Source organism: Microtus oregoni, unplaced genomic scaffold, assembly GCF_018167655.1.
Source record: "Microtus oregoni isolate MIOR12 unplaced genomic scaffold, Mior012 000035F_ref0000213, whole genome shotgun sequence".
NCBI lineage: Eukaryota > Metazoa > Chordata > Mammalia > Rodentia > Cricetidae > Microtus > Microtus oregoni.
The window spans coordinates 26,495,839-26,518,026 of NW_024543094.1; the positions used below are offsets into that span (position 1 = coordinate 26,495,839).

At 40.5% G+C, this 22,188-nt stretch overlaps 1 protein-coding gene across 11 annotated transcripts in view; it reads right to left on the bottom strand.

Moving 5' to 3' along the window:
• Positions 1-22,188, bottom strand: part of Nebl (nebulette) — a 347,437-nt gene that overhangs the window by 77,833 nt on the left and 247,416 nt on the right. For 7 of the 11 annotated variants that reach the window (XM_041630586.1, XM_041630595.1, XM_041630591.1 and 4 more), the window contains 5 exons: positions 20,553-20,657; positions 18,090-18,200; positions 11,324-11,434; positions 2,366-2,467; positions 1,361-1,462 (listed from right to left, as the gene is read on the bottom strand). The exons of 2 other annotated variants lie outside the window; for them this stretch is intronic. In XM_041630586.1, the coding sequence (XP_041486520.1) occupies positions 1,361-1,462; positions 2,366-2,467; positions 11,324-11,434; positions 18,090-18,200; positions 20,553-20,657 (531 nt within the window). Of the gene's footprint in view, positions 1-1,360; positions 1,463-1,653; positions 1,824-2,365; positions 2,468-11,323; positions 11,435-18,089; positions 18,201-20,552; positions 20,658-22,188 lie in introns of those variants that run through there. 2 more of the 11 variants (XM_041630590.1, XM_041630594.1) reach the window with 2 other exon arrangements.

Consider the following 22,188-nt stretch of genomic DNA (forward strand, 5'->3'; position numbering starts at 1 on the left):
ACTTATTTGCTTGAGGATTTTGAGACAGGGTCTCAGAATGTAGTTCAGGCTGGCCTTTGAATCACACTTCTCCTGCCTCGGCCCCTTAGGAGTTGAAATGACAAGCGTAAGTCATCACATGCAGCAGAGATTTTAATCTTCGTGCAATCATTGTGTCTGACTTTTCCATTAGAACCTCTGGATGTTGGTCTTGATAAAGTACAAATATTATGTGCTATATAATGACCCCTGAATTTTACTATAATATTTTAGTGATTATGTTCCCATCTTTTGGGTTGTTCGTTGACACTGGCTTGTTTGGTTTCGGCTTTGCATTGCTTTGAGGTGGGGTTCATCTTGTAGTGCAAGCTGATTCATTCTGTAGTGCAGCAAACCTTCTGCCTCAAGTCCTGAGTCCTGGGCTTGTTGGACTGTGGCATCACTCTTGGCTTGCATTCATATGTTAATCTACCTGGAATTCATTTTTGTATAGGGTTAAAGATGTGCACCCAATTTTCTTTCACCACAATGGGTGGCCAGTGACATTAGGACAACTTATTAGCTGGTCTAACTTTCCCCTCTGACTTGAGTCAATACTTTTACCATACATTAAATTCTTAGGCATACAGGAATCTATTTCAGGAATGTCATTCTAGCCCATTGATTATTTTACCTCTCAATATATACCAACCCCACACTGACGTATTCATATGGCTTCTTATTCTTTCTCCTTTACTGATCTCTGTTCTCACACTGCTAAAGGCTCTTTCAGGCAACTCCTGTCCACAGAAACTTGAAATTCATTTCAGCTATATTCTTAATAATCCTTTTGGATTCTAATTGAAACTGAATGGCATTTATATGATAATTTGGGAAAACTGAAATTTTAACTTCCCAATCTATTTGTATTTCAGGTTTGTGGACTCTTCAGGTCTCATATTCTGAAACCAGATTTCAAGGTTTTCTGTATTATCTCTTGCCTGTTTTGCTTTCTAATTAAGGAAAAAATGTTTTTAAATTGAGAAAATATTTTATTACTAAGTTAAAACTGTATGCGTGTCTATTTTGTGTATATGTGCATAAAAATATGACTTCTGGTATCAGCTCTCACTATCTCTGGAAATACACCACGGCCAGACTCATTGAAACAGGCTTGGGTGTGAGCCGACAGGAAAGAAAACTTGACTTTGTTCTGAAAATTAAACAAATTTTCCTCCACTGAAATTTGTGATTATTGCAATCCTAGCTGAAGTAGCTTCAGAAACATTACCTCTGTTTATTCTTACAATTAAAGATATTGTCTATTGGAAATATTTTCCATGCTCCTTGAAATAAAACCTCTGAATAAAACCACTGAAGGATGAGCATGCTGAAGGCTTACCTGACTAGAAAGCTTAGAGGCTTCCACTGCGTGTTCAAAGTCTGGTCTTCCAATTACAGGCGGCTCCTTATTCACTATGCCTTGCCCTTTCTTGTATTCCACCTAAAGTGAATAATGAGAAATTTTTAATATTTCTACTTCACATTATGTTAACATTAGTCAAAATAAAATATAATAGTCCCACGGCCCATTAAAAATATTTCATGTAGCAAACTGAATACTAAAGTAGTGACTGCTAAAGCAGAAATTTTTTTTATAGCTACTTGAGTAAATTCAACTTTTAGCAGAATTACTTGTTTTAATCTAAGTAGCCAGTCATCATCATCTTTATACTTATTTCTAAAAACTACTAGGGGCTTTTCTCGAGAGTTGAGACTCTGCATGCTTCACACAGATAGCATTTACTGTTTTGTCCATGGAAACAGGTATTAGCAGTTGAATTGAGTTAGTTTCTTTATCGATTTTTAAGGGGCGTGGGCTATGCTAGTCCAATAGTTAGCTTTAATCAGGATGTTTGGTGTGCTCAAGCAAAAGGGCATGAACTTGGAAGAGTACCCCAGGAGATAAGACACAGCCATGGCATGCCGGGCATGTGCAGAAGTAAATGCTGTTAGAAGAGAATCGGCAAATCCCCAGCAACAGATGGGAAGAGGCCAAGCTGAACTCCCTGGATGGGAGGAAGGTGAGAGATGAAGCGGGATCAGAAGCCTGACAAGTCTGGCTTCCAAGCTGAGCCGTCTGAATGTGGCCATATACCCAGTAGTGCGCATACCACTAAAAATATGCTAATCCTAGACAGAGTCGAGCCGAACATGGGAAATTCATGCACAACCCCCCAAATTTACATAACCTAATGGATAATTCAGGACAAAATCGAGATGTCATTAATTCAAATGATTTTATTATGTTAATTGTATTAACCACCCAACCACCAATGGTGTGCTCTCTCTTCCTTCAAAATAAAAAAGAAGTCGCATCTGCACAAGATTCAGAGAGATAAATTACATTGCTTATGATCTTGGAGATCTGAGTAGCCTTCTTGATATCCGGTCTCTCAAGTTCCGCTGTATACGTGTGGGTGTCCTGCACATCTTTTCTATAAGAAATCTGATGAAAGAGACAGTTTTGATTGGAAAAGAGAATAAATTAGTCATTCCATTTAGCTACCTTCACTCGTATAGAATTATTTCTCCTTGCCACAATAGCTTTAAGAGCACACTGACCTTATGTTACTTTTTCATGATTTTTGCGCAGATCATTCATTTCACTTATATATTTACTCTTTATACTATCCCATGTCTCATCAATTCTGAAATAGATACATACTATAAAATAGGGCGCAAACCAATCTGAAAGTATTTTTCTATACAGCGCTCTATGAAAATGTTTTGTTACCTAAGTGTGTATGCTGATAGCCTTGCATACACACAACATCCTTGGTCCCATCCATCTCACATCCATCCATCCAGGAGATGCAGACAAATACACATTATCACTCCCCCAGGGAGGGCAGGTGGTGAAGCAGCCTCCACCCTAGCGACTATACCCTTTTCTTCCTTCCCAACTGAACTCCTCGGATATTCGTGCCTGGGAGATGCTTATCTCCTAATAGATTGCATCTTTACTATGATCCGATTCTACCAAAGAAGGACAGTTGTATAAAGGAATCTTGTCGCTGGGAGTGCGTATTAGGCACAAATCAGAAAAGTAGAGATTAAAAGAGAGAAACAGACAAGCGTTAAAAAATGTGAAGTACTTTGGGCCGTGTGGCTTCTTCCCGTCACCTTGACGGGCAGATAGGTGGAAAGATGAAAACACAACTACAGCAGCGCGGATGCCCAGCATCTCCTCATCGCCTGCTTCTCTGCATCATGAAATCTATAGACCTAGCAGTCAGATGCACTTCTGTCTGGCAGTGTGGCCAGAGGCAGGCTGACTTGTCTATTAGAATGTGTTCTGCCAAAGTTATAGTGCAAAGTATATGGTCATTTTTAAAATCTATTATTTTTTCAGAACTTAAAAGAGTATAATACAGACGTATGGATCACTGGGGCACCTGTACAAACGGCACAACACACTCCTTATGCTGACAGCAAACTTTCTGCAGTGGCACCCTATGGACTCTTCATTAAAGATTTACATCTCTGGGATCCACTTACAATCCTCAGTAGCAGAACGGTGGCAAGCGGGGCCTAAGTATCTGATTTCAATAAATTCCTAACTGATCACTATGATCCAGTATTGGTGATATTGACCTGCTTGTCATTTTCCTTTCACCTTTCAGAGTTTATAAAAGTTCCCACTGTATTTCACACTTTTTCAAAGGCAATCACTGAGAGTAAAAGTAATCGTACATTAATACTTCAGTGGGTTTCCAGTGCACCATGTGACTTCCTTTCATAGAAATGCAAAGCGTCTGCTTTATCTTTTGTGAGTTTGCATTTGTCTTAACGCCAAGACTATCTTTTAAAACTACATTTACAATCATGAACCTGCCTGACAGGTGAACGCAGCTTAGACACAATTAGTGTAATTTCATCAAGAACATCTCTTTTCTTCGTCACTTAGATTTTCATAAGCTTTGTCTTAACCAGTAATTTTGGGTAGGTTTTACACATACAAGTAGTAAGAGACATATAAAAATTCACTGAACACTGAATTATTTTGTGGGGTGGGTTTTAAATGTTCGAAACTCTTTGGGTAGGGCAATTTCACTGATTACAAAACACTCATCTGCAAAGGACAACAGCTCAGTTCCAGCCTACACTGAGTTAAACACAAGCTATGTAAACAAAAACCTGTTCTCAGGTGTAAACAAACCGGAATTATTACCTGCCTCCACGACTAACTGCTTCTACGTTTCTCCGTTCATTGGAAAGCCACCAGGGGGGACATGGCTTTTTGTCTAGAGAAGAATGGGGGGAAAGATGGAAACCCACACTTTTTGAAAAGAGCTACCACCTTTGAGAAACCCCAGCTTTACACGGGTTACCTAATTATATGCTGTTCTGCCTAATGACGGCGTGAAGAGAGGTGAGCGGTACAAAGGCGGCAGGAGCAGTACTGTGAATAGGGCCCCATCATCCATGTAAATTGCAAATTAGAGACCAGCATATGCGACTCAAAACAAATATTAAGATTGACATGAGCTACACATTCAAACAAGAGGACACCACGGAGCCGTGCAGGAGAAAAGCACAGCAGCCAGTTCACCATCTTCCACGGCGGTGCTGCGAGGGAAGTGCCACAGGAAAGGGAAGCTGCCATCCAGGACACTCAGGAAGCAAGCTGCCAATCACACCGTCTGCTAGGATGGCTGACAATGTGGGGGGTGGCAGTATGACCTCCTGTCATGTGTGTGCGTGAGTGAGTGTGTGTGTGTGTGTGTGTGTGTGTGTGTGTACAGGTGAAGGTGGAGATCAGAGACCTCAGGTATTAGGTCCTCAGGTATCTCTACATTTTATTCTAAACAGCGTCTCTCATCGGCATGAAACATCACCACACAGGCCAGACTAACTAGCTTGGGAGTAGCTGGGATCCATCTGTTTCCACCTTCCATTTTGCCTTTCATCACTAGGATTACAGGTGTGTGCCATTACGCTGGCTCCGTCTCTGGGTTCTGAGTGTCCATAATCTGGTCCTCACCACTGGGAGGTGAGTGCTTTACAGACTGCGTCATGGCCCCACCCCTAGCATTTCTTACACGTAAAGTGCTTTCCAGACTTTCAATGTGGTTAGGCAGTATTCACAAATGCAGTGGAGGCTTCCTACACCCAGGCTGTCTGACCAAGGAGCATACCCATTTAGAAACCAGGACTAGGACTAACCAGGACTAGAATCACCCACAGGGCCTGAAGAAGCGGGGTAACATGCCAGCCTTCTTTCCTCTGGGGTCAGCCGCGCCAGAGATGACCAGTTGGAGATTGCAGCTGGCTCTTCAAGTCCTCACAGACAGGGTCAGTCGGAACTGACACTGGATAGAACTGGACAGAACCAGTTATGGGGCAGGAGAGGGCTTCTTGCGAGGACGTGAGCAAGTCTGCGTCCAACCTGCCTGAAGGAAGCTTAAGCTTTCTATTTATGGCTGGGGCCTCCAGCTTCAGTTATAACTATGCACCTTGCATTCAGCTGCAGATTAAAAACATTTGCAAAAGAAAATTGTGTCAATATCCCCTGAGTAATACAACCACCATTAACCTAGCATTTAAACATTATATTCAGTATGGTGAATTATCTAGAAGTTGCTTAAAATATGGGAGCAGATATACAAAACTCATATACAAATAATAGTGTTTCATATAAAATACCTGAACATCCATGATTTTTTTGTATGTACAAAAATCATAAGCCGTGGATACCAATGTAAGTCTGTATATCATCAGCAAACTTCCCATTTTTACTTAAGTACATAGATGGATTCATGTCACTAACCCTGGAGCATCCATTCAGGATTTTCTGCAGAGTCACATCTGTCCTTTATCACCTCCAATAAAGACATGGATTCCACCAACGGTCTAGCTCTGGATTTCGCCCCTGCCTCACTATGTCCAGCTCCACCCTTGTCTCACACCTCCATGCACTTCTACTAGTCTCCATGGGTTCTCTCCTTTCAGTATTGCTGTTTCTGCTGCATAAGGGCCATGTCTTTTGTGAGTTCCTTCATTCGTGTGGTGTGCTCTGTGTGTCACGTACAATGCTAAATAGTTTATGTGCATGAACTCTTTAAATCCCTGTCCCTGTTGAGGATTGTCTAACCTCAACTGGGCTGTAGTGACACTTCCTGTTGGGACTGGAGCCATATCCTCCAACACCTCCTTTTTTTAGCTGTGGGTTAGAATGAGCTGATAATGGAAATACCCATGGAATTTTGAAAGCAGAAAGAAAACGAACGTTTGCTCTCCAAATACAGGCAGACATGGATACAGGGAGTCACAACAGCTTCAGGATTATACAATGGTCATGTGAGACTCCCTGATTGGGGAATTCACAAACTGAACAGAAGCAAAGCTGCCATGGATGGTCCTTGAAGAGAAGGTGAAGGATGCTCTTGGAGGGGAGAGAGAGGCTCAGATGGATGACGCCTGCAGAGGACAAGCACCGTGCAAGCACGCAGACCTGATGGTGACAAATCTAACTGGATCAAAGGCAGCCACTCTGCTACTCTAGTGAAGAACCGAATAGTTCTTGTGAGGGAGGCAAAACTAGACAGGAAAGAAGACTTCTTAGGTTGGTGGAGGAGAAATGAGTAGCAAGGCCTACAGAGAGTTAAAGGAGGCCAGAGTTTAATTGCTCTAAAGGAAACCTTCTATAACCATCAGAAATGCTGCTATCAGAGTACCTATCTAGATACTACCAAACTAGCACATAGACTGAGATTGTTTTTGTTTAAGCATGGCAGACTAAACACGGCACCTCGTACATACTAGCTAGGACCACTGGCTAAACCACAGCCTCCTGAAAACCCCTCCTTACTCTCACTTAAACATTGTTTTCTCTGACAGAATATAAATTCTTTAAGTAGAGGTATGGTCCGATGCCATACAGCCGCGAGAAAATAACTTTGATTTTCTAAAAGACTGAATAAACTATAGTGATAGCTAGAACAATCTATCACTATTGTTGCCACTGTTTATAAGTAATTAGATAGTTAATGAACATTTTCTTATTCACAATTTAATCTCATTACCACCACAGCCTTCCGAAGAATAGGTAATTCTAACGATGCTCTCTGAGAGATGAACCAAACATTAATGTACCTATTTTTAATGCTAAATTCTGAGTCATTGTTATTGTAAATCACATGGAGAACCTCAGAAGCCACAGTCACTTTTCTAGTGTCATTTTACTGAATTATCTGCAAGCTTTTTCACTTTCTGATGGGACAGAAACTTAACAGCTGATAAGTTTTTATTAATCTTAAGACAGACAGTACATACATCGTGCTTGGGAACAACATTAAGTCTTAAACATAATTTCTCACACTGAGAATGTTTTAATGCACATTGAACTGATTGGCCATACAAATTTGGGAAAACTGACCATTCCTGTCATACCACAGCCATGTAACTCGGAAAAGTAAAACGGGCTACTTGAGATTCGCCCGACTTAGTGCAGAATGACCGGCCGGCTCCCATCTCTGGAAGATTGATGAGACGGAATAATGGAACTGAGGTTTTCATTACAAGCTCATCTTTTGGGGGGAAAAAAATCACAGGAGAAAAATACCTCCAGTTTCTCTAATTATATTAGAAAAATGTGCCAGGGGCACATCCCTTAAAATGAGAAAGGATTTAGATCAGCTGGTTTGAATCATTTTTTGATGATAGTATCAACAAGAGAGAGAGATTTGGGGACCTTTTTGAATTTGCCTTTCTGACCTAATACACTCTTCATATTTATTTCCTAGTGATTTGACCCTTTAAAAATTGAACTTCTTTTTATTGGCTTGAGTTAACTGTCATATTGCTCTAAACTCTCAAGGCTGGAGGAAGCCAGATAGGCCTACTCTTTCATGAAGCAAGGAGTCCCTCTGTGGAGCTCTTCACGGATATCATCTCATTTAAAACTCAAGTTAACCCTTGGGCGTAGGTAGCACCATTGCCCCCACTGAGAGACGTGAGAGCTGGGCTCTATAGACAAGCAACCTGTCAATGGTCATCCATGCTATTTGGCAAAGCAAACATTTCCATCATGATCTAATGCCAAACTACCTCTCTAATGTGCGCTCTAGTGGAGACCATCACAAAAAGGGTTGTTTTTCATTTTCTGTGATCACTCAACTAAAATTTTGAGTTAGGCAAGAGATTACCACTACCCACCCCCACCCCAATCACTGTTCTTCTTAGAGTTCTTAATTATTTGAAGGTGCAAATCTAGTTGAACCATCAGAATCTTTTGTTTTTTCATAGATATTTAACTAGAAAAACTGAAAAAGGAAACTACTATTCAGCATCTTCACTGATGAGCATCCTAATAAGAGGTAGGGCAGACAAAAAGCAGCTATTCAGGCTCCAGAGTACTGCTGCCTACCCAGCCTCTTGGTTAACAGATCTGAGAAAACTGACATATCTGTGTGGATACAAAAAAGCTAACAAGCTGACCTTCACTGTTTATAGGATAATCCAATATTTATTTTTATTGCTATTTCCTCTCTCTGTGTCTCTCTGTCTGTGTGTGTGTGTATGTGTGTATGTGTGTGTGCATGTGTGTGTGCGTGTGTGTATGTATGTGTGTGTGTGTGCATGTGTATGTGCGTATGCATGTGTGTGTGTATGTGTGTGTACCTATGCCATAGCATACATGTGGAGGTCAGACACAGTTCTCCTCTTTCCACCATGTAGGCCCCAGGGATCTAACTCAGGTCATCGTCATCAAGCTTGGCAACAAGCCTTTACCCACCATACCATCTCCCTAGATCCTAGTTTTTATTTGAATATTAAGCCATTTATATCCAAAAGTAAAGCAACATTCCCCATTGCAGATGAGTAATTCTACAGAATTCTACTAGGATATTCTGTGTCACAGTTCTTCAGACTGAAGTTCCCGAGAGATTTTTGTTTTATATCTGGCCCTAAAGCAGGAAGTGTATGTCCTAGCTCTCCTGTGGCTTCCAAGGCCTGTGTTAAATTTCATATTGTAAGGACAGCAAATGTATTATTCTACGAGGCTTGGCTCAGGAAGAATATCAGCTACCTCAAGATAGAATACAAATATCATTTTCACTTTAAATCCGAGTAAATAGTCTTAAACAGTTTCTAAATCCTATTATATGTACAAATTTTGCATGTAAAGGTTGAGCCAAGTCGGCAGAGGGATGTAAGTCAACACATCTTTTTCCCATAAGTACACAGTGGCAAATGGAGGAGAAGGAGGATTTAGGCTCCAGTCCCCCAAGCTCTCAATCACAGACCTTTTCAAGGAAAAGACAGAGTTAAAATAATAAGTCTGGATCTTATGATAAGGAACTTCAGTATTTGAACTTCAGTGAACAGCAGAGTTAGACAGGGCTTCTGGGGATGCATGGAACAGTAGCCCCAACCCCAGCCCACCAGACCATCTTCTAACCTCCAGGCTTGTATTTGAATTCAAGATTTCTTCAGTGTCAGACAGGGGAAACGCCAAGATCTGAATCGTTTTTTCCCCCTACAGAGTACCTGAATTTAGATGATAACCCATACTGCTCCCACCCTTTTAATTCCCAGGTAAAATCTTGACTAATTGCCAGTAGCCTTTCACGGGGCAGCAATGAAGAATGGAAAAGGTAGAATTGGGAGTTTGATTTCTTTGGTCTGATTTCATTTGTATTACAAAATGTGACACAACACGGAGTTCTTTTAAGTACTGGAAATGACCAGCCTTGGCACAGTGCCTGGCATGTGGCTGAGCTAGGTAAGTGGTATTATGAATATTATAGTCCCTCTATAAGCAAACAACTCTTGAAAGCCTCCCCTTAAAATACCACCCTGTTAACAATTGCAGACACTCAGCTTCTCCAGCTCCCACCAGCACTAAGGCATCCATGAGGACACTTTGGCACTGGTGGGTGAGTGGCTTACATGCTTGGGTCATAATGTCAAGACTCACTATAATTTTCACTTAAACACTGATCTTCTGCAATTTAATACCATTTAATTGCAAACACTGCGCAAAGAAACTGCTGTAGTGTTTGATCCTCAAACGTCTCCCACAGACTCTGTTTTGGATGCTTGGTGGCAAGTCTGAGGTGAGACATGCCTTTCGGGCTATGGAACATTTAGGAAATGGGACCTGACCAACAGGAGTAGATGGGTTGTGGCAGGATTTTGAATGTTATGTCTTTCCCTGGATCCTGTCTAGATCTCTCTGCTTTCTGGTCTGAGATCATATAAAACAACATCTATTCCTGCCACCACGGATGCAGCCACTCCAGAACCACCGGTTCCCTTCCAACATGGGACTTCAGTTTCTCTAGAACCATGAATCATATAACTCTTTCCTCCCCAAAGCTGCTTCTGCCAACTGTTTGGCCACAGTGATGAGGCCAGCAACTAGACCATGGATATTCTACCAGACTAGCCCCTAAAGGCAGTCAGCAGAAGAAAATAAAGCTTTGAAGTAAAAGCTTCTGGGTTTATATAGACCTTACAAAGAGGACCAGATGGTAGGGCAGATTCTGTGTGAGATGATGCGAAAACATCAGGAATGTCTCTAAGAACGGGTGAAGGACATCTTGTCCCCACCTAGGACAACAGGACGAATCAGTGCCCATACAAACCCACCAAGATCCTAACATCGGTCATTTACATCTTTGGAGGCCAGAAAAGTCACAATTCTGGTATTATTTTAGGAGAAATTTCTGTTTCTAAGCCACAGTGATAATGATAATTGATAAAATGCATGAAAGCCTTAAAGGACTTGGTAACTTCAAAGAAGGAATGTGCTATCTTTCTTTACCTTCTTTCCACTTGGCGCCTGCTCCTAACCTACTAGAAACCAGCTTTCGAAGTTCATATCTTACCTTCAACAGTTTGAACCCCATAAGCATAAGCACTCTAAAATAAAGTACAGCAGGGACCCTAAAACTTTGTATTTCCTCTGGGGCCACTGATGACAGCTGGGTTTTCTTCTAGTGCTCCTGTCGTTCTGGAGTAGAGATCACAAACTCCCACACAATGTAAAGGAAATTCAGTAAGCGCTGAGAACTAAAGTGGTCCCAGAATCCACATGTGTCTTAGACAAAGCAAAATTTACAGTGCCCGAAATGCCTCACAACTTAAAAATATCCAACAAAGAGTTTAACGACAGTCATCAGAATAATTCAAATAAGTGTTAAAGTCCTTGTGACCAGTGTGCCATAATGTTTTAATCTCAACAAAATAATCCTAAATTCGTACTTTTCCAGAAAAAAAAAATTGCAAAGAAAGGAAGGAAGAAAGGAAAGAAGGAAGGAAGGAAGGAAGAAAGAAAGAAAAGATGAGCTCTTACATTGCTCTGGTGTCTGTTGACCTCCATGGCATGTCTCACCTCTGGAGGTTCCTTCATGTGTGCATAATCCGAGACCCCCTTCTCAGCATCATGCTTCTGCTTGTAGGCAACCTTCAAAAGCACATAAGGATTAGAGCCACTCAGAGGTGTGCTAAACACTGCTTTCAATTCCTCCTCTACTTTGCGGGCTGACAGTTAAATTTGCCTGAGACGCTGTAACAAGATAATGCTCTCATCCCAGTGCTGCAGTTTAGCTTCGGATCTCAAAAGTTGCAGTTTATCTCAAACGAAAGATTAAAAACCTCAGTTTTATTCATCTGCCTTAAATCTTGGCAGCAGTCTGGGGAGATCCTCAACAACTGAGAACTCGCAGGGCTACAGATGTGCAAGGTTAAATTTAGAGGGCACAACTGACTAAGTGAAGGGCAGTAAGAATGTGTCAAAGTTTAAAGATTATTTTATTTATTAATTATTTTTAGCATGTGGGGGGGGGGGGCGTATGTGTATGGGTACGGATGCCCAAAGAGGCCAGAAGCATCGGATGCTCCTGGAGCTGGATTTACCAGTGTTTATGAGTGCTGGGAACTGAACTCTAGTCCTCTACAAAATCCACATGCCCTGTTAACCCTGAGCCGTCTCTCCAGTGCCGTGAATTACTTTAGGCCATGAATTGTTTTTAAATGAAAGATTCTGATTTTGTATAGACTCAAATGATTGACTTATCTGATATGGCCTAAGATCTGATAATCATCATTAAATTTTCCAATTAAGGGAATATTTGACATACAGGCAAAATTCTCAGATAGGTCAAGCCTAGTCCTCCATAAGGAATAGGTCATCCCAATACTGTCCATTGCTATGATTACTGGTTTGCCCTTTACTGGGCTGGAGAGGGCCTGTGAAAGATGCCTCAGAAGGTGACAGCCAAATCTGATAACATGGCTGTGAATAAAAGAAAGTCATACAGGAAATCTTCCCTCACTCTAGGCTTTTACAGTCATCTTATTTCTTTCACAATTTTTAATTGCTATTTAATTTTGAGTAATCATCTATTGCCTGCCTTCCCTTACTGAAACACTCAACTTTCAACTCCCTGAATGTGTACATCCCACTATAACATCTGAAAAAAAAATCAGCATCAAAGAATCACCAATTTGTTACCGATGCACAACCAGTGACTAACAAATTAACAAATAACTAAGAATATAGGAATGAATGAAAGCAATACCCAGAAAAAAGAAAAGCAAAAAGCAAATTCAATGCACACTGAGTCTAATGATGACGAGCTTATTAAGTGACCTTGAAATTGCTTAACACTGGGAAAGAGAAGCAAGCAAAAATAAGGATTAGGGCAGTACTCAACAAGAAGAAACAGAGTGTCCTTTCGGGGAAAGGAAGATAGTGAACTTTAGCAGGAATTTGTCACCACTATGAGCTCCTTGGAAGCCATTTTGATATCTCACCCATCTTTTAATATCCTGTGCTTATCAGAGTGACTAGCACAGAGAGAAATGCAATAAACTTTTAGTAAATAAATGAGTTTATCGGCATTCTCATGAAGCTACACTCCTCACAGGAGTTTATAGACAGAGCTGGCTGCCCACCTCACTATTAGTACAGCAGTCAACAGGATTACAGTGCTGAGAAATAGGCTATTTTATTGTTTTTTTTTTTTTTTTAGCAAACATCCGTTTGTGAATCTTACCATTTTTAAAAGCTGTCTAGTACAGTTCTCAAGACTTCTGTGGCCTCTCTGGATTCACATTTAGGTTTTCTTGAAAACTTTTACTACTAAAAGATCATTCAATGTGGGACATCACGTGCTCTAAATATTATAAGTTCTGTTGAAAATTGTTCTATTCACCAAACCCCCAAACCTGTGTCCCAGAGCTAGATCTGTGTAGCTGCAGCGAGAGAAGCTAGCTGACAAGACAGAGCTTCCAATGAGATAGCACTGCCTCCACTAGCTTCCAATCCTCCACACGCCCACATGGACTAAAGGACTGGATTTCTGTACTTCCCCAGGGGCTCCCAAGATCCAACTCCCAATTAATCTACCTCTTTCCTAAGGTGCCTCAAATGATCTGACTCGCCGGGCGGTGGTGGGCAGGCCTTTAGTTCCAGCACTCGGGGGGGCAGAGGCAGACGGATCTCTGTGAGTTCGAGACCAGCCTGGTCTACAAGAGATAGTTCCAGGACAGGCTCCAAAACCACAGAGAAACCCTGTCTCGAAAACAACAACAACAACAAAAATGCTCAAATGATCTGACTCAATCTCATGAGAATTATGTAATTAAATCCTAGTTATCGTTTTCCAGCTGCCAGATGATCTTAACACGTCTCTAGGTCGTTTTCCTTTCGCTGCCTGTGTGGGAATTTCTGAGAATTAACATACTTAAGTCTGATTCGATCCTAAGCAGTCGGTTCCTGTAACCAATCCTGTACATGTGGTTGATTCCCAAGACGCGAATGCAGCACTTCATATGGTCCAGGTGTAATTCATCCCTCTACAGTGTGTTTACTCGGAAAGATATGTAATTATGATGAACATCTTTACATTCTCAGGAATTAGTTACATGAGAAAACTCCACCCAGGTTGACTGCCCATCATCACAGTTACTTATGTTTTATATCGCACCTCTAAAGGAAGGGAGAGTTTAATGGGTGGTCAAGTCACTAAAACCATGAAAAACGTTTATATTCTGCATTTTAGACGGAATACCACACTTGTGACTTCATAAACCTAAGGCATGCAGCCGATCATTTTATGAGTTATCATAGAAATAGTAACTCACCCAGGACAGTTTGAAAAAGTTCTCTTTCTTAAAGAGGCTGCATAATTTTCTACTTTCGGCTTTCAAACAGTCGTTTCGTTTACAGCTGCTACTGAGCAGAACTCCAAAACTGAGCTTGCGTCAAGTCGGAGGCAGCTGAGCTTTAATTTATCACAGCAATTTTCTCCCCTTAAATAGCTAATGGAAATGATGTCAGTGATGCCAAGCTGGTAGTTTTTCTGATAAATTCAATTTTTAAAGGATCTGTCATTTTGTAATGTTTCCCTAACTTCAAACCATTTCCTCCCCATTTGAGAACCCTCGGAGCACTGTGGAGCTGCACCGTCAAGTCAGAGTGCACTGCTAATAGTTTCACATAGTCTACACAATATGTGTGTCTAGCAAGATATTTACATTTATCTCATGTATTTCACTCGATAGTAGATTTTTAAAAATTAGAATGCTATGTGCCCCAGGCTGGCCTAAAACTCACTACATTGCCAGGATGATCTTGAATGTTGGTCCTCCTATTTCTCTCCTGAGTGCTGGGATTACGGGAAAATGCTTCATTTTACTTCTAGTAGATTTGCCCTCCCTGCCCCCCCCCGTATATGTTTGACATACAGTCTACTTTTAAGGTACCATTCAAGTGAATGTACTGTAGTCCCATACAACAGACAGTTAAGAACTGCAGACACAGAAGTTTATGGCTACTGCTGGCACAAACATAGACTCTCACAAGCCTGCTCAGTGCCAGGGCCAGAGTTACCTATATCAGTTCCATTATGCAGGGGTATTCAGCCCTTGCCTGGAAACAGCCATGCAGGCAAGATTTACAGCACACTCCATTCCATTCTGTTCTTGGGTTTGTTTAGGATCTTTGTTTTTATATAGCTCAAAAAAGGTCTCCTATAAGTCTTAGGACTCTTTTTCTCGAAATTCTTCATCCCAAGTATGTTCTGTAAGCAAGTGTGACCCTGACTCAATTTCTATCGCAAGCCGGTGACCAGGTGGAAACAGCTGTTCTAGTGATTCTGACCCCCAAATATGCAGAAGAGCTGTCGCCATGTAGACTCATTTTGACTTCAGAAGTGTAGGGAAACTTCTCCCTTAAAGAGAGCCAACATATAAGGCATTCTGGATGTGCTTTTTCTCTCAAGTTCCTTATAGCAGATTCCAAACTCAAATATACTGCAGGCATTTTGTTTTCTTCATATCACAGTCTGGCAAACCGACAATCTTGGGGTTCAGTGTTCAAGAGTATATACAGCTTGATTTCAGATAAGAGTTTGATGAAGACTTAGGAGACAGTGGGACATAAAAATGATCAGCGAGACACTTGCTGTTTCAAGTCTAAGGATATCAAAACTACATGGAGACACTCACAGTAATATGTCTGCTTTCTTGCTTTTTACTTCTGGGTAAATTCAGAATCAATATCTTAATAGTAATAATATGGATACATTTATATGTAAAGGAACATTATTACCTTGTGGCAGCCTTTGAAACAGGTAGCTTATGGGGAATCAGCTTTCTCTTAGAGCAAGTCAGAAATTTATCACAGGGGACGTATTCATAACTTATGCTGAATACAGGTGTCCGTATGTTAACTATCATAGGAGAACATGGTAAAAATGTACATGGTAACTTATCCTAACAAAAATATGACAAATTCTAAAATGTCCTCCATGAATTATTTTTCATGTTAAGTGCTGCGTTGCAAGGTTTGATGTACCAAAATTTACTAAGAAGGTGAGAAAACTCTTCTACTTAAAAAAAAAATAGAATTCAAGTATCCTGTCTTAGTTTGAGTTTCTGTTGCTGCTATAAAACACCATGACCAAAGCAACTTGGGGAGGAAAAAGTTTATCTGTCTTACACTTCCACAGCACTGTTCAGGACAAGAACTCAAACAGGGCATGAACCTAGAGGCAGGAGCTGATGTAGAGGCCATGGAGGGGTACCGCTTACTGGCTTGCTCCCTGTGACTTGCTCAGCCTGCTTTCTTATAGAAACTAGAACCACCAGCCCAGAATAGTCCTACCCACAAAGAGCCAGACCCTCCCCAACCAATCATTAATTTGGAAAATACCATATAAGCTTGCTTACATGCCCATCTTATGGAAGCATTTTCTCAACTGAGATTTTGTCCTCTCAGAAAGCGTTAGCATGTATGTAGTTGACATAAAACTATCCAGCTCATATCCCAAACTGTCACTTCATAAGCACAAACATAAGCATACATTCCTTTTCTTTCTTGCGTAATTGTTACTTGTCCCACATCAAATGTTGTGTTGTAATTGCATGCTTTGTTAAGCAGCCCATGTCATCAACAAATAGCTAAGTGACCAGATGTTGGCAGGGCAAGCAAAGGACACACTCGTCACAGTCAGCCATGCAGAATCTCACCATCATATATTTTTAGACTAGTCTTGCATAGCTGAGATAGACTCACTGCCCAACTGGGGACACAGTGCGTGCTTACATTTATAATAATGAATTACTTAAAGATGTCCTAAGAAGAGTTCTATGCTTAGTATTTTCCCAGAGTAATCCATTTGGAAATTATTTGAAATCCAAAGCACCTTCTTCTTAAAGATAAAAAGAATCTAAAGAAGAAAGTGAATTTGCTGTACTACGGCAGGTGCCACATGGTTTCCTAATACTAATACTTGGGAGGCCAATCTGGGAGGATTATGAATTCAAGTTCTCCTCAAGCTATATAGTGAGTGAGGGGGTCAACCTGGGTTACATTTGAGCCTGTCTCAAAATATTTTCTATCACAGAAGTATATTGATTGATAAGAAAGCAAGCAGTAGACACTGGAGGAGAGATGAGGTGCAGCATGCATTGAGGACTCAGACCTTGAAGGCAGATTAGCTAGCTGTTGGTGGTCTGGTTTCTACTGGATATGTGGCCTTGAGAAAGCTACTAACCCTCTCTGTGCTTGTTTCTAAAACCCTACAATGGGAATACCTGGTGGAGTTGTTGGGAGGAAAAAATGCACAAAAGTGGAAAGCACATAGAACACCACCCGGCCCAGCTAGCACATGTGTGTGATACAAATTTACACTACACATGAAGAGCACATATTACACAGAAGAGAGCCTATCCCTAGGAAGGAAACCAACATAGTCAACTGAATTCATAGTCCATATGTTCTAGGGACTGCTCCAAGTAGAGCAGGAAATGAGGCTCTTCCAGCTTTGAGGGACAAACAGCAGAAGATAAAACCACCATTGTCATCATTACCATCACCATTACCATCACCACCATAATCATCAGATTGGGAGATGAAGAAAGCAATGAACCAGAAAGCATCAAAATATTCTAGTTTGAAATTCTATAGCAAGAAATTCAGGAAATGGGGGACATTCAGAATGCCTTAGCTGCCAATCTCCTCTAAGGGAAACCCCTTTCCACTCCTGGACTCAAAAGGAGTTTTCATGAGGACAGTCGCTCCATTTTTCTGCAACTTAGAAATGGCTACTTTCACCTGATGGCAGCCCTAGGTACTGGCTGTAGATCTCCTGCATGGAAAACACATGCCACAGAACAGAATATCAGCCCAACACTGGTCTAGCAAGGGAACATAAACCTGCACATGCCCCCAAATCCAACCGTCACTTGTTTCCCTGACTTTATAAACTCTACTGAAAAGTTCTTGGCTTAGGGACCATACATTAAATAAGAGATTTACTTGAAGTAGCTATCAAAATTTCATCAAGAAACTGTCTGGATGATACTGGAATCAGCTCTTTGAAGGACAATGAGTGGGCCATGGAGAAGCAAAGACGTGGTCAGCAGACCTGATACTGAGGTTCCCTTCATTTTCTGCCATTTCACCTGTGATAATTAGCAGTACAGACCAGTTGCTTCTGGTTCCATTTAGTATTTGATAACAAAAAAAAAAAAGAAAAAGAAAAAGAAAACAATGCTCATAAATGCCAAATACCAAATAACTTCTGTAAGGTTACAAAATTGAGTCACACCTCACTCTGAAGCTGGGATACTTCTCTTGCAAACACGCTGTCAATAGTGGCCGGCATATGCTTGTACAGACAGTTGGAAAGATCTGCCTTAATGGTTCCTTTGTATTTTGCCTAAGATAAAAAAAAAAGGAAAAAATATAAGCATTTTTTTCTCTGCTACTGTGAATACAAAAGAAAGCTTAAGTTAGATACATGATTGGTTTAAAAACCTACAGGCTATTAAATTTATGTCAATTAATCTGATGGGAATATTCTGAAAGATAGAAATAAATCCAGTGTATTGTGGCGAGAGCTTTAACTGTGATAAGGAAGGACAGGGGGAAGTTTGTGTTTCGATCTGTGTATTTCTGAAGTCTGTGTGTTGCAAGTAGCACGTGTTTGGCCAGTGAACAAATGGTCTGAGAACAATGAGACCTTCTAGCCACAAAATACAAGTTATTAGAATTTACTGTCTAGAACCTAGAGGCAAACAATAGTGATAACTAGACACTGGGAGGGCTGTGATGTTGGATAACAAGAACTCAGACAATTAGGCACAATGAATGTGTTCCTGTGTTCTACAGAACTGCAGGGTGGCCATAGTTCACAACAAATTATTTTTTATTTTGTGAAAAACTGAAGAGGGGAGACAAAGGCTGCAGACACAAAATAAGGACAACGAGAAAGAAACATTAATTTCCCTGATTTGCTCAGGACCTATCATGTGTGTGCTGAAACATCACACTCAGTTCAGAAGGATGTACAATATTTTTCTGTCTGATAATGAAAAATTGTTTGTAGGAGAGAAAAAAGTTAACTACCTGGTTCTCATCAGAACACACTGTATCAATGTATGGAATTATCAGATTAAATCCTCTAAACTTATACAATTAAATATTAATAATAAGAATAGAAGTGTAAATGTATGGAATTGTCATTAAATCCTCTAAACTTACATAATTAAATAACAATAATAATAACAACTATAGGAGGAGTGGTCCTTTATTAAAACCTTCTTAGCTTTCTTTGGCCACAGTGGAAGGTGTAGCCTCATTTACCTCTGAGTGTGTGTGAGTGTGTCTGCATGTGTGTGTGTTTTGTGTCTCTGTATGTTTGTGCACATGTCTGTGTGATTGTGTGTGTTTGTGTTTCTGTGTGGCTGTGTGTGTAAGAGAGTTTGTGTGTGTGTGCTTGTTTGTGCATGTGTTTGTGTCTCTGTGTGTGTGTTTGTGCATGTGTTGTGTGTCTGCATCTCTGTGTGTGTGTGTGTCTTTAGCCTGCACTGATTATAAACAAGCTCTAACATTACTTGAGAAGACAAACAGCCAGTCACCTTTTCCTCTCGGGAAAATTAGCTTTTAGGGACTACGATAGGTCACCACTTGTAATTTTTTCTCTGCAGTTAACTCCTTCAAGAAAATTAATCAATCATAAATTGAGAACACCAAGAATTTCTCTCTACATGATAAATAGTGTAGCTAACACAAGGGAAAAATCACATTTCTTCTGCTCTGTGGATGAGGCCTCAGTAAACCTCCCAGTCAGAGTTGCTTTGGGTGTTGATTGAAGGAGCCTATCCTTCATAGGCCTTTTGTCCCCCAGCTAAAGATGCTGGTAATAATAACAGAAAATGGACTAGTTTTCTCAAAATTGTTCCACATTACTAGATAATCCTGAGTGTGGCACATTTATCTCTTTCCAACACAACTTACAAAACACTAAAGGTCAGTCATTTGCAATGCTGCTTTATTCGTTCTCTTTTTCAAGTCCATTCACAGACTAATGCAAATCCTCAGCCTAGAGATTATGACATGGTGCTTTGGGATCCACTGTGGACTGTGGAACTGAATGCTCGCAGGAGAGGCTGTGCGGCTTTTCAGCTGGAAATAGCGTGTTTCCTTCACTCTGCCTTCCTAAACATTACCTCTCTCCAGCTGAGTCTTAGCCCACTCAAAAAGATTTCATTTAAAATTATTTATCCAAGATAGCATGCTTGATGGATTTAGTTGACAAATTTACTTACTTCCAATATGGTATTCAATTATCTACCCCCAAAATATGTCCATTACAAAATGAATAACTTGGAAATTCTAAAATTAGCCATGCTGCCAGAATTTTCTACTACATGAATAAAAATATTTGTTTTCAAGAGTAATTCTACATAAAGCATAACTACAGTCAAAATACACATATACTGCATAAACATACACCAGTGAACTATAGTAAAATCAGTGTACACATAGTAACTTGGTTCATAGTTAAATAATTTAGATATGACCAGTATTAAGTGTTTCATTCAAAATTATTCTCCAACTTTAATATAATATAAAATAATATATTTTTATAATAATATAACACAGGAACACATTTATTGTACCTAATTGTCTGAGTTCCTGTTATCCAACATCACAGCCCTCTCAGTGTCTAGTTATCACTATAATATAATTTAAGCCATAATCCATTTGACAGATTTTCAGACCTTACCTCAGAAATAAAAGCACCAATATTTTTTACATGGTTTAGCATAGGAGTATCAGTCACAAAGGTGCACTTGTCCTTGGACTTGTTATACTCTTCTTTATAATGGATCTGAAAAAGAGAATAATTAACACAAGGAGAAAGAACCAAGTGTAGTAACTTTTCTTAACAGAAAGTTGAACTACTCAAGTCTACTTGATGAAGTAAAGACTGAAATAAAATAATCAAATTAAGGTATCTGGTCCTGGGCTGCACAGGCGATGAGACACTGTGAGGGGGATTTGTGCTTTCAATATGAAAGCATCAGTCACCATGAAGTCTCAATGCTGGGAGCCTAGGGAAGTGACTCAGTGGGTGAAGAGCCTTGTTCAGGGGGGACCAGAACTCAAATCTCCAGAACCTAGGTAAAATCCAGAAAAGTGGCTCAAGCACCTGCAACTCCAGCACTCCTGCAAGGAAGGCAGAGAGGACAGAATCCCCAGGAGCTCATGGACCAGAGGGTGGGTTAAGAGAAGACCCTTCCTAAAATCAAGATGGAATGACCCATAGTCAACCTTGTCCTCTGACTTCCACACACATGCAACGACACACACCTGTCTACACTTACACACACAAATGTGCACACATATATATCACTCACAGATATTCTCTCCTCTCTCCTCTCTCTCTCTCTCTCCTCTCTCTCTCTCTCTCTCTCTCTCTCTCACACACACACACACACACACACACACACACAGAGAGAGAGAGAGAGAGAGAGAGAGAGAGAGAGAGAGAGAGAGAGAAATCAAACCTGGCCATATTAGCCACACAGTCTGTGGCTTGAGACAGCTGCCTACCCCAAGGTAGGAAACAAGAAATCCTCAGAAAAGATGGAAATATTGAGTTGTTGGGGAAGAAACTAAACAAATGGACATTACTTTTAGCATCATTACCTTTACAGGTTGGAGCAGATAAGGAGATTAAACTAATTAAGTCCCTAAAATCCGACTTCCCCAATTTATCAGCACCTTTTGTCTCCCTCCCATCCATCCCTGCCAAGAATGCAGGAGATACAGATCATTCCAGGATATCACTGTGCTAAGAGCAGGCAGACCCACCAGAGAAAGTCTTCAAGGGGCTTAGCTGAGCATGCTCAGTTTTCTCAGATTCACTGGTAAAATTAAATCACTTGCAGCTTCTTCGGGAGAAGCAGAATTATTCTTCTGTGGGGGTTATATTCCACATGATACACAAGCTCAAAAAGTATGAGGAAATATGGAGAAGGGTCAGCAGTGTCTTCCTGTTATGTTAATTGCTGCACGGTCTAAAAATTGATTGGGGCAGATTTCAAAGAATTCACGAGGATGGAAGTAATTTGCTGAAATTTATATCTTTTTGTAATAAAGTCATGTTTATCTACACAAGACTATAAATACCTATGCTGGAAAAATGTCTCAATTCACATGATAAATTATATGGTCTTCCTAATTAGAATTCAGATGTGATGTTTCCTTGTACCCACTACCCAGCTCTTAAGAGGGCAATGATTAATATTGATGTAAGGGACTAACATTCCATGGAGGTTTTTGCAAATGCAAATCTGATTTGAGGGGCCATACCTGACCTGAGGTGGAAACAGATACAAATACAGTAAGTAATTTCA